The following is a 19,259-nucleotide window of genomic DNA, read 5'->3' as shown; positions in this document are numbered from 1 at the left end:
AAACAAAGCAGCTTTTCAGACTGGAAGAATAGGATTGGCTTCAAAACATGTTCACCTGACTGTATTTTGTCTCTCATCTTTTCCCTTTTTTGTTTGACTTTTAACAGAAACCTATGTGTTAAACAGGTAAAATTTTGTCAAGAAGCTGAGAACATATTTTTCTAGTGTATGTTATAGGTAGTAAAAAATCTAGGTGGATGATGATGAGAGTTTAGCAAAATTAACTGGATGAAATAATGATAATTCCTTATTGGCTAATATTTTTGAAAATTCCTTAAATAATTAAACAAGTTGCATAAAAGATATGCTGCTTCTCTATCATTACACAATAAGTAACCTGTAGCCATCATAAATAAAAGTAGAATCCCATTTTAATGAACTTTGCAGAACATCACAACTGTTACATTTCTACACAAACCTTATTAACATTATAATGTCTTCCTACAGTGCAAAGTGGCTCAAGTATGAGCTTTAAAATTTATTTTGGGAAGTTAGTAGTATACAGTAAGCATAAAGAATTGGTTTGAAATTACGTGAAAAGAAATGCTTTTAGAGTTACAAAAGCAGTGGTACTTGAGAGGGTACCTATCAATACTGTCATGCCCTCGACTGTAGCTATGTTTGAATAATTGTGAGAAGTTCATAGTCTTTCTAAAACATAACAGACCAGGAATCGAGGGCTGCTGGGCCAAGATGATATTCCTCTTTGCACAACCCATCTTAGTGAGTGTCTGGTTCTAGACTTGCTCCATACGGAATGGACATGACACTCAGCATGTGTCAGAGGGAGTGGCCTGGATGGTGGGGCAGAGGCGGGAAAGTCTGAAACCTCATGATCCGTAAGGAAAGGAGAGATTAGCAGACTGTGACAGCAAAAGGCATGTAGAAAGCGGGAGAAATTGTTTCAGCATATTGCCTTTAAGAATATGGTTTTTCTCTCTAATTTTAGAATCTGTTTACGGACTGTCCACAGACATTTATCTGCTTCCCTTGCCTTTTTTATGAACTTAGGAAATCTGGTCACCTGTTATGAAGGCTTGGTAAAATTCCGACCCCTCTCTCCTCTTCCTTTCTCAAGTCCCAAGTGATGCCCCAGCATACCCTTTACTCAGATCGCCTTTTTTACTTTCCTCTACCTTAGTCCCTTGAACATTCATCCTTACTGACTTTCATTTCTTGTGATTGATAGGGTTTTTGGGTTTTTTCCCAGTACTCTCGAAGACAGAATCACATATTAAAATGATGATACTGGCTGCCATTTACTGACTGCTTACTTTGTGTAAAGTGCCATGTTGAGCATTTTACTTTCATTACTTCATCTAACTCTGAAGTAGTTAATATGAGTATCGCCATTTTGTCAGTGAAGAGACAGGCGCAGAAACAAGCACTCAGCTTGTAAGTGATGGACCTAGGATTGACTGTGGGCATTCTGGCTTGAGTCCACATGCTCTCAGCCTCCTTCACCACCTCCCATAACTGGAATCACATCCTAAACTGGAGGTTCCTCTTTAGGCAGCAGTAGCCCTCTAGTTCCGTGTTCTACCCAATAAAGCCCTATTTGCTAAAAATGAATGAATGTGAAATTCACAAGCCACCAGTGTGATACAGAAAATAGTTAGGTATGTAAGCAACACTGAATAGCCATGTGTGTGACAGGGATTTAGGGATTTCTTAAACACCTATAATTTCCTGTTTCTTGTCTATTGCCTTGTTCTTCCTTCATATCCATAGAGGCTAGACATAATAGGTGCTTTATACATGTTAAATCATTGAATCTGTTGTGTATAAATGAATAAAGCCTCTGTTAGAATGACATGTTTGTTGGGGCATAAATATAGCTTGATTTTCTAGAACTTGGGGGGTTTCATGGTTGAAGTGAAACAGTAGGGTGGAAATATATCATTGCAAGAATATAGAGTGCTTTAGAGTTACATATCTATAACAACAAGTATCTATGGAGTATCTGGTATTTGGTAGGTATTATTTTAAGCAGGTGTGTGATGGTGTGTAAAACAGGCAGCGTTCTTCTCATGGAGCCTGTGATCTTTGTGAAGCTAGTTATTTAGTTCCATTTTTATAGCTGAATAAATTGAGACAAGCGGAGGATAAGTTTCCCAAGATTGTCTACTAAGTAGTTGGTAGCTTTACATCTGTAAATTATTACCCACTGCCACGTAGCCATGAGATCCATTTTAGTTATTAAGGTAGGAGTTATTTTCAGTCTTATGCTGGTTAATTTTACAAGAAAAATATTATGCAATGTAATAGTCCTGGTGGTGTTTTTAGCAATCATAACTCAGCTTCTCAGGTATACTCATAGTATATATTATCTTCCTTGGAATATCTACAAAGTAATACTGAGCCTGCCAAGTGTATAAACCTAAACTTGTAGCAATCTCAACATTAGAGGTAGATATAATAGATCTTTGTGTGGGAGAGGGAAGGAAGTGAGAGGGAGAACTGGAGCGTGTGACAAAGTCATGATCTTTCAATTGAATCATCTTATAATTTAGCAGAAACATCTGGACTTTCCCAGATGGCATCATGATGATAATTCATCAAGGGAACCCTTTTGTGCTAACAGCAACTAGTGAAATTGGGGGGAGGTGATGAGACTTTTCTTCTTAAATTGTAAAACCGTGACCCAGGAGGCCTTGGGAAACAGAACTTGTGAGCTTTACAAACTGATGTAGTTGCACAAGTTGACAAATTTTAAGAACCACTATTGTGTGCAGAATAGGAACTAAGTAATAGGAGGAGTCAGCTAACTGTAAAAGAAGTAAGTGAAGTGGTCTCTTACCCTCAAACCTGTTGAAGAAGAATTGGCATACCTACCAGAAATCTGTTTCTGAAAAGTATCTAAATAATATCATTTAAAACGAAAAAATTAGAAATAACCCAAATGCTCACCAGCATGAAAATAGATCAAAAATTGCTTATACATACAATGGACTATTACCTTGTAACACAGCAGCCCAAAGGATAAAGTACAAGCTACACACTACAATGTGGATAAATCTTAGAAAATGCAGTTTTGAGTGAAAGGCTTAGGTTATATACAGTATGAAACCCTTTTCGCTACAGTTAAAAAAAAAAACAAGCTAAAATATTATTTAGGCATCCGTGTATTTGTAATAATATTTTTAAAATAAGACAGTGATTTACACAAAATTCAGAAGTAGCTGCCTCAAAAGGGGAGGCAGGAATTCAGAACAGAGAAGGAGCATGTAAATGTAAGACACTGGTCTGTTTCTCCAGTTGGGCAATGGTTTCATGGGTATTGGTGATTTTTTTTTAAGAATTAAAATTAGGCATAAAAGTTTGTTATTTAAAGAAGTTCTGAAATGACTCATTTTAGAAAATAGTTCTCCCCCCCACTTCATTTATCTTTTAACACTTCTAAATGTATCAGGTGTTCTTAATATGTCCACCCGGATAAGTAAATGTGGCGGGAACTCGGTAAGATGGTTTTTTCAATGGTACAGTTAAGCAAGTGACATCCTTCACGATAGTCAGGAAGAATTTGGTTTACCCTTCGCCAGCACAAGCAGAAAGATACTTGCTGAATTCTCAGCTTCTCAGAAAATGCCCACTTGGGAATTCCCTGGCGTTCAATGGTTAGGATGCGGCACTTTCACTGCTGGGACCTGGGTTTGATCCCTGGTCAGCGAGCTAAGATCCTGCAAGCCTTGCTGCTCGGCCAAAATAAAAAAGAAAGAAAGAAAAGAAAATGCCCACTTATTAAAAACGTAAACTAGATGTATAAAGGTGACTAAGTGGAATATATGGTTTGTGAAACATTAAGGTGTAAAGTATGAAAGCGGTTAAAATTTTTCTCTGCTTCAAACCTTAACTTTGTTGAAATAACTGTTTAGGAAATTTCAAGAGGACCTTGCCTGTGTTACTATGTTTTTGCTTTTGTTTTGTTTTCTTTTATTTTCCCTGAGTAAAATTTAATCCTTGGGGTGGAGTGCTGAAGCTGCAAAGTATAGAAGAAAATAATGGACTTCAGGGGCATTCTAGAAGCAGCTGGGGATCCCGGATCTGCCACTTGCTAATCGTGTGACCTTGGGCCAGTTATGTGGCTCAACTTTGGTTTCCTTGAATGCAAAGAGGGAATATCAATACCTACTTTGCAGGATTCTTTCTTTTTTTTTTGGCTGCATTGGGTCTTCGTTGCTGTGCACAGGCCTTCTCTAGTTGCGGCGAGCAGGGGCTACTCTTCATTGTGGTGCACAGGTTTCTCATTGTGGTGGCTTCTCTTGTTGCGGAGCATGGGCTCTAGGTGCGCGGGCTTCAGTAGTTGTGGCTCGTGGGCTTCAGTAGTTGTGGCTCGCGGGATCCAGACCGCAGGCTCAGTAGTTGTGGCTCACGGGCTTAGTTGCTCCTCGGCATGTGGGATCTTCCCGGACCAGGGCTCGAACCCGTGTCCCCTGCATTGGCAGACGGATTCTTAACCACTGCGCCACCAGGAAAGTCCCAACTTTGCAGGATTCTTGTGAGGATTTGATATGATATTTACAAAGCACCTAACAGAAAATAAAAATTCAATAAATGATACTACCTTAAGTAGTAATAATTTTTCCACATCGTGTAACAGGGACATTGGGTGTGACAAATCAGTCTTTGTCTTATAATAGTAGCTGAGTAAATATACTTTAAAGGAATGTAAGTACTAACTTTGAAAAGTGAATCTCATTTGCTTTGAATCAACCGTAATGTGGAAAATTCATGCTGGGTAAGCAGTTGGAACATAGTATTGTTCAGATCATTATCTTGGATTTGAACTTCACATAGCCTTGTTAATTCTGTTTTAGGGCCACAAACTGTACCCCAGACCTCCTCACAACTCTTTTACAAATATATGCAGTTATTCTCAAGTGGAATCAAATGAGAAAATAGTTCAATACAGCCTATAAGTAGTGTGTTTATGAGAAAAGATTATGAGAAAAAAGTTCAAGGTTTGTATGTCTTACTGATGACTTAATATTGCCTTTATATTCTAAGCTAATATGTTTACATAGTAAAGACCCAAATGTAAAAACATTACCAAGCAATATTTAAAATTATTTTTATTAGTCCTCTATTTAGTGCGTGTTTTCATAGTAAATTCATTGCTTATGAACAGAACAATGAGTAACTGTCATGTTGAAGACTCAAGAGTGTTTACCTGCAAACAAGTATAACTGGGTAAAAGTACAGGTTTTCCTGCCCACCCACAGTTCTTATTTCTGAAATAACTGCTAATACCTCCTCAAACTGATAGGTATGGGAAACTCAAGGGTAACCAGTGCAGACAGGTTTTTCTCTCCTTGGCAAAAGTTTTAGTTGCTTTGGGCTTCCTTCCTTGTGTCATCTACCTGGAGAGAAGGACCTTTGGAAGGAATGTTAATCAAGTTTCTGTGCTTATTGACCTAGATGTTCTTGTTGTGCTAGTACGTTGTAATCAATCCAGATCTCCTGTTCAGGGTTAAGTAAATGCTTATTGTTTGGTTGGTGGGAAGATTGTCCATCATGGTTTGTGACAGGCTGAATTCAGATGTTGGTGGACACAGGCAATCCCAGAGCATTCAGATTAATTCACGTATTCACAGTTCTATATTTTAAGAATGTATCAGTGACCTAGAGTCTTGATGTCATATGTACAGATAGCCAGGGCTCTTTGGTATTGTGGTTCCAGGAACTATTCAGTGTAATTTTAAAGATTTTAATGACTGCTTAACTGTGTTTTGAAGTATTACCTGGCTTAAAGTGAAACTATAAACTATCCCCCTTTAAGTTTTAATCTATAAAGATGTCTGGCTAGAAAGGAATTGCATTGTAATTAAATGTGAATGTGTTAAATAAAGACTTATATTCAGTATTTGGATATGTAAACTCTGGTTCCTTGAAGAAGTGATCTTGTCTTACTGCTGCATGCCCAGTGCCTGGCACATGGAGTACTCTCAGTGAATATTTACTGAATGAATGAATGAATGAATAGCTCTGGTCCAGATGTAGAATAATGTTGGAAGAGATTTAAATAGAAATGAGTAAACCTAGTTGGAATATTTTATTTTCCTTAGTAACTTGCTGATTTTCTTCCTAATTATAAATAAGCATATACGTATATGTATTCTTAGATTGTACCAGATTGCCTTCCCTCTAATAATATGAAAATACCTGTTTACCTACAGAATCTGGTTCTTAGCATTTTTTCTGAGTTCAATCTCAAATTAGGATGGAAGCATTTATGAATTTTTTTGTATTTGCTGTAAACACTTTATTCCAGTATGGCTTTCATTTTCATTTACTTAAAAAAAAATTTGTTGTATTGAATTATAGTTATTTACAATGTTGTGTTAGTTTCAGGTGTACAGCAAAATGATTCAGTTATTTATATATATATATATATATATATATTTATATATTTATATATATATATATATAAAACACTTGTGCTTCCCTGGTGGCGCAGTGGTTAAGAATCCACCTGCCAATGCAGGGGACACAGGTTCGAGCCCTGGTCCGTGAAGATCCCACATGCCACAGAGCAGCTAAGCCCGTGCACCACAACTACTGAGCCCGTGCACCACAACTACTGAAGCCCGCGCACCTAGAGCCTGTGCTCTGCAACAAGAGAAGCCACCTCAATGAGAAGCCCGTGCACTGCAATGAAGAGTAGCCCCTGCTCGCTGCAACTAGAGAAAGCCCGTGCACAGCAACAAAGACCCAACGCAGCCAAAAATAAATAAATAAATATTTTTTTAAATTTATGAAATTTTAATAATACTCAAGGAGAAATTTTTCTTTCAGTTTTTAGATATACCTCTGATAAGAAATCCTAGAACACAATTAATCATCTTGGGACATATTTCTTGAAGTTTTGTGCTCCTCCTAAAAACCAGACCGTTAAGTAAAAACAAACAAAAAACAAACAAACAAACAAAAACTTGTTTTCAATCGTCCAAAACGTTTTCAAAGAAAATCTTTGTCATCCCTTATCTCCTTGTTATTTATGTAGCTCAGAAAGCAAGTACCTAACTTCTTGCTACCAAGGCATAGAGGTCTCATTGGATAATATAGATATGTGGTGAGTGGGTAAACTGGTTGATTGGTTTAGGAGAACTGGATAATGTGCCCTTAGCATGTTCCAGGATGGGAGAATTTTTAAGATACTAGAAACTAATCTAATGCAGAAACTTGGTAAATACAGCAATATCAAAAGAGGGAGGGGGAAATTGCCATTAATCAGGAAGGATTTTACTTTTTTCACTTCAAGTTTATTTTTCTTGCACTTCTGTCCTATCTAAAAAGTTAGGTCTTTGTACTTTGGAGAAAGAAATTATGAATGCCTGAGAGTATGATATTTAAATGGAAAATCTGCTTTAGTTTTTCTTAAAACACCACCTTTAGCAGAGCAAAGAATTTTGATAGCTAAGTATATAAGGAAAAAAGAGGTGAATTATGTGCTTGTTAAAGTAATCTAACTACCTCTTTTACCATCTTTGCTGTGCAGTATTACCCAGTATCAATTGTCTTCCTGTTATCCAGCCCTTTTATCCCACAGAGAGGGGAATTGATGAGGATATGTGCATTGTGTTATGTCTGATCACAGTTTGACTAGCATAGTCTGGAAGTGGGTTGTGCAGGATGAGAGCTAGCAGCCTAATTGCTCTCCCTGCATCAGCAGCATCTATAAAGCATCCTGGGAATTGCTCGCCCTACGTTCAGAGCAGCTGGTCACATGAGCCTGAATTTTCAGTTCAGTTCATTAGTCAGCCATTTTGGTCAACACCCTGCTTACTGCGCACGACCAATCCTATCAGAACTCAGCATCCCAGCTCCTCTGAGCAGATCCTGGAAGTGATTTCTGCAGTTCAGGATTTTTTTTAAGCTAAATCGAAAATATTGGTTTATTTTTTGTTCGTTTTTTTTTTTTTTTTTCTTTTGTACTTTTTTTTTTTCCTGCACACAGAAGGAGGATTTTTCACTTACTCATACAGAGGCCAGTTTTTCAAAGCCAGCTAAGGTAGCATCGGCCGTGCAGGATTTGAAGCCTCTGGCTCAGCTGAAAAAGAAGGAGGTAGGGAAGGGAAGATAACAAGAGAGAAGCTGGAAGAAGACAAGCATCATCTTATTTTGCCAGGTGGTAGGAGCTGTCTATGAGAAGAGATAGTGTAGAATTGTTTATCTTGAACAGTTGGTTCTTAAACCATAAGGTGTGTTTTTTTTTTAACCTCCTCCACCCCGTTTCTTGAGAGCTTTCTTGCAGAGCTTTGGATTTGGGGTTTTTGTTGAGGAGGCTTTAATTATTTTTGTGGGGTTTGTGTGTGTGTGTGTGTGTGTGTGTGTTGTGGTCCCAGCTGAGTCATCATGTCGGCTCTGACGCCTCCCACCGATATGCCGACCCCCACCACTGACAAGATCACACAGGCTGCTATGGAGACCATCTACCTTTGCAAATTCCGAGTGTCTATGGATGGAGAATGGCTCTGCCTGCGAGAGCTGGATGACATCTCACTTACACCTGACCCAGAGCCTACCCACGAAGGTATGGTCAGAACCCATCCACTAGTATCTCACCAGCGTCCCCATTGTTACTCGGGCGGGGAGGGTCAGGGAGAGGCAGGAAGAACCCATGCTGTAAACTATTAACAAGCCTGAAAACCTTTCATCCTTACCTACCACCAGCTCCCCTTCTCTACTTTACTGGGAAAAATAATTTTTCCCTGCCCCCTGAGGTATCCTTTCAAAAGATGCTGGTGCTTGTTTAGAGTTCTTTGTCTTGAAGCCTCTAAAAAGAACGTTTGAGGTCACTTATCACATCTGACCCTAATCAACAATGAAAAAGCTATTAATTCTGATTAGATGCTAAAATATTATAGAAATTGTAGTGATTCTTAATAAAGATAAAAAAGGATGACCATAATTATAGGGTTGTACGTGATATAGTTGAAACGCTCATGAAGGGTATCCTATCATCAGGATATAATGTTAAACAGGCTATGATATCTAGAAAATATTTGGTCAAACATTTTTTTTCTTTAATAATATAGATTATAAGGTTAGATGAGAAAGCAATTTTACATTCAGTGCTTATTTAATGAATATGGTGTCTTAAAAAAGCACAATGCCTTAAAAAAGCATGATTGATAAGGTAATTCCTTCCCATGGAACCTATTGGTCATTGCTTTTTATAACTTATTTGTGGTATCTATGATGACCCATTTGAAATTTCCACTGTCAGTACCTTTGAAACCTTTGTGGTTCTTGACTTGTGACTTTCTCCCAGAACCTTTTCTAAATTGTGAGAGCGTTTCATCTTCTACCCCTAAATTCTCTTAATACGGTAAGGAAGAGAATTAACATGAGTCATAATTTGAGTCAAATTGTTTTGTATTTTTATGTAGTGACCTCTTAGCTAGTGTTTATTCTCTACCCTTAAAATAATGAAGACAGAAATGCTCACGTATGAGAATAAAAATTCTTCATAAAATCTGCCTAATGTTTAGACATACTGCAGGATAGAGGGCACAAGGTGAATTGCACTTAGCAATTGGGTTAGGAAAAGTGATTCCTTTCCCTTGACCTAGCGTCATCGCAATCTTATCATGACTCAGATTTCACCCTTTGTGTCTGAAAAGGATTTTATTTTCCCAGTTAGACACTTTTAGAGAGGGTTAACATCACAACACAAAGCAGTCATTTGGGTGTGTCTTTAACGGCAATGTTTAAGTAGTTTTTAAGGCCCTTTGCATCTTTTAACAATTGGTTAGTCAGCTGGACAGCTTCCTTCGGCTCTAAGTTTCAGAATGTGCACAGGGGTTAGAAGACATCAGCTAGAACTGCATACAATGCCAGTACTGTTCAGAACAGCCTCCAAAGCTTTAAAAATCTTTAGGGAAGAAAAGTACATTTTTAGAAGGCTACCAAGAAGTCTTTTAGCAAATGCCTCAGTTTGCATATTTTGTTTTAAAAAATATTCATTTTGAAAGTCATGCAATATCAAATATTCCCTTAATTATAAAATTTAGTGTGTCAGTGTCTCAGAATAACTTTTAACAAATTTAATAACTTGAATACATATTTGTTTTTTGAGCAAGATTCCTGTGAGTGAGCAAAAGTGAGCTGTTTGGTTCACATAAGCATTTGTAGTGGTGCTGTTTGAATTCAATATGGAGAAATCTGTGATGGAAAATGGATGAGGGCTGCAACCTAAGCTTAAGTGGCACATCCTTAGATTAAGGGAAACAGACAAACAGGAAGTTCCCAACACCTTAGAATCAACTATGGAGGGTGTGGAGGAAAATAGAGAAATGCTAACAAATGAATTTTGGAATTCTGCCTTAAATTGGGTAAAAGAAGCAACAATTTCAAATGATTAGCACTAGAAGTAATAAAAGAAAGTCCAGACCCAGGAAAACATCTATAGGTTTCGTGATCTAGGAAACCAGGTAAATAAAATACAGGGATTTTATTTCCTTGCTCCACTGGCTAACTCTGGATGTCTAAACAGTCATTTGAACCAAAGAAATGTCTGCTTTAATATTGATGCTAGTGACAATTGTTAAGCTTAATTTAGCTACTAACCTTTAAGTGGTGATCACCAGGCCAGTGATAATAGGAATCTTTCTGTGTTGACAAAATGGAGCACCTGGTGCCCAGGCACAGGATTATTCAGAGAATACTTCAGACATCTGACCACGCAAATCCTGCATTGGGGCCCTCTGACTCCCACAAGAGAAAACGGGCAAAAGCATAATGTATCCTCTTAAGAGGATAATATAGACTAACTTTGTGGCCTCAGCACTACAAGCATGGTGGTTTCCAACTTTTGTTTTCTGAAAACAGAGTTCCTTCCTTCACTGTGCTGTCCAAAGTGTAGGCCTGGACCTAGAATTTCTGCCTAGCTTAACTCATAAATATGTGGGAATAAAAACTCACTTAATTATTTCAGTGCTTATTGGTGGTCAAGGAGGTGATCTTTCTCTCATTTCTTTTAATACGCTTTTTTTTGAAAAACCTGGAGCAAATCTCCAAATCTTTAATTGTAGGGAGAAGGTTCAGCAAAGGCTTCATCCAGTAAGTGACACTTGGGCTGGGCTTGACCTTGTGTGATCACTAGACGATCACCAGGCTGACACCGTGGCGGGTAGGGGTTGGAGGGGACGTTTCAGACAGTACATAGTGAGCTGGCCAAGCTCGGGTATAGCAAGTAGTTAGGAGTGGTACCTACCAGATAGTAGGTTAGGAGGATTAAATGAGATAATTAATGTAAGGTGCCCTATAAATTTAGTTATTTGTGTAATAGTTATTCATGGAGCAGTGGTTTGAGCTGCAACAGTTTAAGCCCCATTCTTAAATCTATTGCCATTTTAGTGTGTATTTCTGTTTTTATATCTAACCTTCTGGAGTAGTCTAAACTAGTTGTTTACCAGACAGACTAAAGGTTAGTAGCTTAAATTCATATAAACGAGAAAATAATCGGTTAAAGATAAAACGCAGTTATCAAGAAATACTTGTTTTCCTATTAACCTTCTTTTAAAGAAGAGGAATCTGGCATTGAGAGGTGAAACGCAGATGATCGGTTTAGTGCAGTAAAATATACCATTTGGTTATAAAGACAACTATAAGCTTTGAATTATTATTATTTTTTTTTAAAGGGGAAGAGGAGGAAATGAGTCTTTTTTTTTAATTGATTGATTGATTGCTATGTTGGGTCCTCATCTCTGTGCGAGGGCTTTCTCTAGTTGCGGCGAGCGGGGGCCACTCTTCATCGCGGTGCGCGGGCCTCTTCACTATCGCGGCCTCTCTTGTTGCGGAGCACAGGCTCCAGACGCGCAGGCTCAGTAGTTGTGGCTCACGGCCCCGTTGCTCCGCGGCATGTGGGATCTTCCCAGACCAGGGCTCGAACCCATGTTCCCTGCATTGGCAGGCAGATTCTCAACCACTGTGCCACCAGGGAAGCCCCTGAATTATTTTTTTTAACTTAGAAAATATCCTTCTCAAATACAGATAATAAGAGGCAGACTATGAAGAAATGATACATTGAGCAGACACATTGAGGAGAGAATCTCTGCTCAAGTCTTTGATTTTAGTGTTACTATAGAGAACTGTATGTGATGGCCGACTTCAGACATGCTGTTACTGCATACCTCTGCAGTTTTCCCCTGGTAGTTTCATTTTGCTTTAGTGTTCATTTAGAGTATCTGGCACTTATACTGTAATGTATAAAGAGATAGCTTATATGTAACATCTGTGAGTGTAGTAATGATACTGCACCACATGCAAGGAGTGTGTTTTGGTCTGTCAGTTGGTCAGAAATATTTATTGGGCATCCCTTGATGCAAAGTCCAGTTCTAGAGACTAAGAAATGGTGTCCCTTGCCCTCAATGAATTCACAGTCAAGGAAAAGAGATGAAACGAAGATGTCAGAGGCTGCTGTAAAGCAAGTGTGAACTACTTAGTTGCTAAAGGACAATCCTGTTCCTTAGGAACTGCACATGGAATTCAAAGCCAGATAACACTTAGGGTGACCACACTTCCCAAAGGACAGTATGGCTGTAGATTTAGGATCAGGTTTTTCCATTCAATAGGGAATACGCTACTGATATAATAAGCAAGGAAAAATCCCCTGAAGATGAAATGGAAAATGTTTGTTATCCAGTGACTGTGGATAGTGTCTGGTGCTGAGATAACTCCATTGACATTTACTAACATACTTTTACTCATTAATATCACTGCACACTAGTAAAACCCCATCCTGCCTGGGACCTGCATATGTTTTAATGAAACAAGTGCATGTCCCAGTGGGCATTTTGTCAGGGGAAGCCAAATGGCTGTTTACCAAGAAACTTCATAGCATGAATTCACTACAGTCTAGTGCAGGGCTTCTAAATCTGGGAACCATGATTCAAAAAATTATATATAAAATTTTACATCTGTGCTTTTTTTCTTTCTAGGGGAAAAATCCTTAGGGTCTGTTAGAACCCCCAAAGAAAAAAAGCAGTGTGTAAAAAACACAGTTTTTATCATAAGATCAGAACCTCGGCCCTTAATTCAATGTACATTTAAGTACCCCACCTATAATTTATGCTCCACACTATGCTAGGTCCTGAGGTACAGCACAGTGAATAAGACCGCTCCTCCGTATTTTCTGAGCTTATTGACAAGTGGGAGGTAGGGTAGTTCAACAAGTAAAATGGCAATCACTGCAGTGCCATGGTACACGAGCCAATGTATGAAATATATATGTATGAAATTATATAAACCAGATTTAAGGCATCTGGCTATTGTAGTTTTCTGCTATGATTAAACAAATAGTGCTGTATGTGTTAGGCCATAAAAGAGGGATATATGTGCTCCGTTCCACAACAGAAGCTTAATATTGTCTTTCATTTTAGTTTCCGCAACTACCAGGGTCTAATTATGTCACATCCAGATTCCTACACCTACTTTTAGCTTTTCTCCAAACCATTTCTCTTCCTATACTGATTCATTCTTTACAAAATTGCCAAATGAGTCTTCAAGAAAGTAAACTTTTCATTCTTGTACAAGAGCCTGTTTCAGGAAACCTTTATATTGAATGTAGAATATTCCTGAAAAGGTGGTAGTGGTGGTGGTGGTGTAGCAAGAAGAGATGCTATGTTTTACTGAGCAGCTACTTTGTGCCAGGAACTGTTTTCCTCTAAGTAATATATATGCATTATCTCATTTAATCCTTACAAAAACCCTTTGAGCCTAGGTACTGTTATCCCCATTTTACAAATGGACAGATTCAGAGATGTAGTAAGTGTTGGAGCCTCCATCCAACCCACATGCAGCTCACCTACACCACAATTCAGTGAGTGTACGTCCAACAATAGACCTGCGTGTCATAAAGAACATCTTCCTCCCAGTCTCTGGTGACATATTTCCAGTAGTTTTGTACACAATTGAACGTGGCATTGACCAGCTTATGTCCAGTGAGCATCCAAATGAGGCCAAAAGCATGCCAATTGGGGCAGGCTTGGTGATTGCCGTCAATTAAATTGGATACCTTAGCATTTTATCCACTTGGGTTTTTTTTTTCCTCTTTCCACCCGTTTTTATAAAGCCCATAAAAATATTTACATAGTTGTGCAGATGCTGCAAAACAGTAAAAATGGCACACTGCTGAAACTGACTTGGTGGGCAGGCAGCACCTCTATGTGCTAAATTTAAAATGCTTCTCAAGTAGATGTGCAAAATGACGTGGAAAGCTGTTTGTGGTAGCGGTAATGTTCATGATTATGGATTGTCTGAAACAGTAATGATGTTGAATCCTTATTCTTTAGCTAACTATTCCCGTGCCCTTCTTTTGGGTAATTTTACTTATCAAATGTTTTTTCAAACTCCTTTTCAATGCTTACCTACTTCAACCAGGCTGTGATTCTGCACTTTGCCGAAACCCTGATTATTCTTGTTGTTATACTATTCCCGCTTTAGATTCTCCGTGCTGACATTAAATTAGGAAAGGGTTCATCAGTGAACCTTCTCTAACAAGTCCAATATCCTTCATCTCCTGAATCGTTGGATACTGTCTATGTCACTTGACTGAATGCACTTGAAATCATTCTCCAGTGATTTATTTTAACCTATGTGATTCATACTTTATGAGATTATACAGAAAGTTCTTTAGGGTAAAACTTTTCTTTTGCATCCTTCAGAAGGCCTTATATTACTGTGTACTGTTTATTGTAGCTATCTAACACATTTTAGGTGAACTCATTAATGTCTCATAACCCCAGAAAATAATCACTTTTAAAAGAAAAGATTATGAAAAGATTATTGGAATACCTTCCCTCCATTACACATAACTTATGGTTTCTGGGTATTTTAAATTTTTAAAAATCATTTATCTCATATTATAGACTCACTGTACCTTATTTCAAAAATGGAAGTTTAGTACAACAAATAATTTGTTGTTGTTGTTTAAAATATCTATGAATAATATTCAGTGCTGATGAAAGTGTGGGAAGGCTCAGATAGGGCTCTGCTAGTAGGATATATATTGGTACAGCCTTTTTGGAAATCACTTTATCGGTGTGAATCAGGAGCCTTGAAAAATTAAGTTCCAGTGGTTTTACCAGATATCTATCCTAAGGAAATAATCAGAGATAAAGGCAAAATATATAGGTATATATATTTATCACTACATTATGATTTATAGTAGCAAAACTTTAAATGCAACTTAAATAACCTAACAGGAAAATTGTTCAATAAATTGTAGAACATCAATACAACAAACACTAATGGTGTTGTGGAAGAATATTTAATGGCAGAGGGTATTTTTTAAAATATAGTAAGTTTTAAAAGCTGTCTCCCAAGCCACATATACACTGTGGTCACAGTTTTTTTTTTCTTTTTTTTGGCTGCATTGGGTCTTAGTTGCCACAATTTGATTTAAATATAGGTACACGTACACACAAGTGAAAGGAAATGTACCAAAAATGTAAAAAAGTGGTTTTCTCTGGATAATGGAACTACAGATGATTTTTATAGTCTTCATACTTCATTATGTCTTCCAAATATTCTACAAGAGAATATATTACTATAATCAGGAAACAATGTTATTTTTTTTCTTTAAAGAAAAAAGCTTAATGAAAACTGTAGATATGCAATCATCCATCTTTCTAACTCAGAGTTAAGTACCTTCCATGACAGAGTTTCCCACATCCATGAATAGGCGAAATAGCCTAAAAGTGGAGCTACTGCTTTAGATTCAATTTCCACTATAATTTTTTTAATATTTCTAGTAAACATTTTGAGTTTTTCCAGGTCACAGGTCAGGGTTTATTTTTTGGCATGCTTTGTTTTCAGAGCTGTCTAAATGCTGCATGCAGTGCACAAGGGTGACCCACAGCATTTAGACTTAGGTGCATTTAGTACAGCATTTGATTTATTCCTTTCCTGTGTTCAGAAAATAAAACCTGAGTTGTTAGGATTCCCTGTTTTACAGAATCGTGTTGTTCTTTGATTTCGCTCTGGCACTCCTCCTTTTGTAATCTGCCCTCAGTGAGATTATTGGAATAGCTGTTGCCACCAACCCGGTTAGTCTCATAGTCAGGTTCTCTGAGTTGTGATTACGTGTGCACAAGGCAGTCTTTGTGAACTTCTCAAAGTGAAGAGGTTATAGCTTTTACTACCGTCTCAGAAGCCTACCAGACAAAGTTCTTCGGACAAGGTTCATCCCTTCTTGTTATTCTGCTCTGGGAATAGTCTGGCTAGTCACCCTTACAAGGTAAATTTTACCCACTTGCCTCTGAGATTTTATAAGATCCGAAATCTGGGAGAGAAGTATCAGCAGAGTTCCATTTGCACCTCAATCCGTAATGAAACCATAGAAGAGCTACATGTTTCCTCTGAGCTGACTGTAATGTGCTCTCCCTAAAATCAGCGTTCTCCTTCTGATTTCAGGTCTGCTTTCAGTTTCTTCCCAACTCCCTAGTACTCCTGTCACTGGAGTCCGCTTTAGTGCCCTGTCATTAATCACAGTGCCTTACTACTGTCTTTCCTCTCTGTTGGTGAGCTTTTTCTGGACCATTTTTGAACGGAGCTTTTACTTTAACGTGTGACTTTCTTAGTGTAGTTCACATTAACCCTTCTTTGGGTTATCAGCGCCTAGTGCCAGAAGGTTATTTGTCCTAAGCTAATCACGGACATCTTTATCATTTTCCAGAGGTAAATGCTGTACCAGATTAGATAACTAATACTCAGTGATGGATCTCAGATTGGAATTCAAGCTGTTGGATTCCCAAGCCTGGGTACGTGTGAGACCTGGCTAGGAAGAGAGCAAGGCTGTCATTTGAGAGCACCCACAGTATTCTCTGCGCTTCAGTGTGGTTCTGTATTATTTCGGGTTTGTTGGTTGTGCCCCTTTTTTGGGAAGGTGGAGAGGATAATGGGGCATGATTTTCCTTTGCAGTTGTTCCAGCCCCACTGGGACTGCTACGAAGTACTTTTGAGTACAGGGAAGTAAATACTAAAATTCATTCCCTTGCAATTTTTTGTATTTGAACTTTGCCAGAGAACAAATAGATGAATTTGATGAGCTTAGAAACACATGTGTAGAGGGACAGTGAAACATACTTATTGTCAAATGACCCCTAAGTATTTATTTTTCATCATAATTAAATTTTCCCCAATAAAAAAAATTATATCAGCATATTGAAAATAATGGGGTTCTCTTAGAAAAATATATTTAGAATTATTATATATATATGAATTTTAGTGAAAACAACTTTATTTTTCTAGTTATAAAAATAATATATTCACATTTAAGAGTCACAGAATACAGACAAGTAAAAAAATATAAAACAGTAGAATTCACCTAAAATTCTAGCACCTATCAGTAACCACTGGTAAGGTTTAGCAACCTGATTCTCTTTTTTAATGTATACACATGTGGTTCGTTTACAAACTCGCACCATTTTATGCATGTAAGGTCATCCCATAACTGTCTTGTGTGACCTGCCGTTTTTCTCTCCACTTCAGTAAATAGAAATCTCTACTGCCTCATTTAATGTCTTCACATGTTTGGATGTGCCATAATTTCTTTACTCCCTTATTACAGATATTTAGGTTATTTCTAAATTAGGCTACCCCAAACAGTTTTGGTACATCATTATGTTTATAATTTGAACACTTTTCACTTGAACAATTTCATTTTTAGAAGTGGAATTTCTGGGTCAAATAGTAATGTATTTTACTTTTTTTATACACATTTCCAAGCTGCAATAAACATTAAAAAAAAATTTTTAATGCCATGGTGTCATGAATTTTCATATTGGCTGCCTCTTTGCAACTTATTTTTATCTTTCGCCACTGCAGTTGGTTGTGGTTTCCCACACTGTATTAAAATCTGAACTTTCAAAGGAAACAGTTGTGGGTTTTTAGGACAGTTGATTCAGCAGCTGCAAACTTCATGATAATGTTTTATCTTTTTTTTGGGGGGGGGGGCAGTTTTCTTTGAGCTAGTGACAATGTCCTAGCAGAAGAGAATGAGTTTTACTGTTGATTGTACAGTGAGAAATTTCACACTTCTCTAAGATTGCTATAGTTTACTTTCTGCAGTGAAAAGGCTGCTGGAATTTCTTTTTTCTTTCTCCAAGAGCTGTAAAACTTAGGGTATGTATGAGATGTACTCTGTCTTATCTGAGAATTTCACAGTGTCCTCTTCTATGGGCAGCAGCTACCCAGTTGAGGTCCAGTTAGTCAGGGACGTTATTTTCTGCCATTGCAGCCATTCAGGCAAGAGGGCAAAGGGTCTCCTGATGCAGTGGAGGCCCCTTTTTTTCATCCCCTCACTCCCCGTCAGGCCCTGTGTCACCTAGCTGCTCACCTGACTTAGGAATCTGTTTTATCTTCTTTTATCTAATACCAATCCCTTTTTACCTTGTGTCATAGTCACGTAGTTCTCCTCAAGGGCAGTGTCTGTGGATATTTCATCTTTGTCTCTTCTGTACAGATTAACTGTCCTAACTGCCTTAGTAAAGCCCTTTGCTCCCCGTTCGTGCTCAGTTAATATTAAACAGCTCAAATGTTGATAACTGTATTGGAAAAACCTACATTCCTCCTCTTGTGTCTCTCTTTTACTTTCACACAGAACACTTCACTTCTGACACTTCTTGTCACCAAATGTGTGTGATTTTTCCCAATACCAAGCAATTCTGCGACACCAGCTGGGTGTCCCACAATTTAACTCCTTTCTGACTCTGCCTACCTGGAGATAACATCAGATCCCACAGATCAAAGGCTCAGACGCTCAAGACTGTTCCCTCCCACCCCACAACCGTACACTTCAGCTGCCAAGTGCAAGTTGTAGGTCCCCAGGTCACCCACCACTTCTCTCTGGCTGGGCTACAAATCACAGGTTCCCATGACCTCCTCTCTATTGAATTCAGTTATTTGCTAAACAGCTCACAGAACTCAGGGAAACACTTAACTTACGTTTGCCAGTTTATTAGAGGATATGATAAAGGAAACAGATGTACAGCCAGATGAAGGGATACGTAGGGTAAGGTCTGGGAGGGCCCAGAGCGCAGGAGCTTCTGTCCCCGTGTAGTTGGAATACATCACCCTCTGGGTGTGTGAATGTGTTCACCAACCTGAAAGCTTTCGAACCCAGTACTACTGGGATTTTAAGGAGGCTTCCTCACATGGATAAGACCAATTATTAGCTCCATTTCCAGCCCCTCTCGTCTCTTCAGAGAGGTGGGGGAGTGGTGCTGATAATTCCAAGTTTCTAATTATGGGAA

At 38.2% G+C, this 19,259-nt stretch overlaps 1 protein-coding gene across 8 annotated transcripts in view; it reads left to right on the top strand.

Annotated features, from left to right (window-relative positions):
- RUFY3 (RUN and FYVE domain containing 3) overlaps positions 1-19,259 on the top strand; it is an 89,443-nt gene that overhangs the window by 13,388 nt on the left and 56,796 nt on the right. For 4 of the 8 annotated variants that reach the window (XM_059922889.1, XM_059922892.1, XM_059922895.1 and 1 more), the window contains one exon: positions 8,346-8,533. The exons of the other annotated variants lie outside the window; for them this stretch is intronic. In XM_059922889.1, coding sequence (XP_059778872.1) covers positions 8,356-8,533 — 178 coding nt within the window. In that variant the 5' untranslated portion in view covers positions 8,346-8,355. Of the gene's footprint in view, positions 1-8,345; positions 8,534-19,259 lie in introns of those variants that run through there. 8 annotated transcript variants of the gene reach the window in all.

Source organism: Balaenoptera ricei, chromosome 5 (assembly GCF_028023285.1).
Source record: "Balaenoptera ricei isolate mBalRic1 chromosome 5, mBalRic1.hap2, whole genome shotgun sequence".
In the NCBI taxonomy this organism is placed as follows: domain Eukaryota; kingdom Metazoa; phylum Chordata; class Mammalia; order Artiodactyla; family Balaenopteridae; genus Balaenoptera; species Balaenoptera ricei.
Note: the sequence above shows the minus strand (reverse complement) of the source record. Positions and strands in the feature narration are given on the sequence as shown.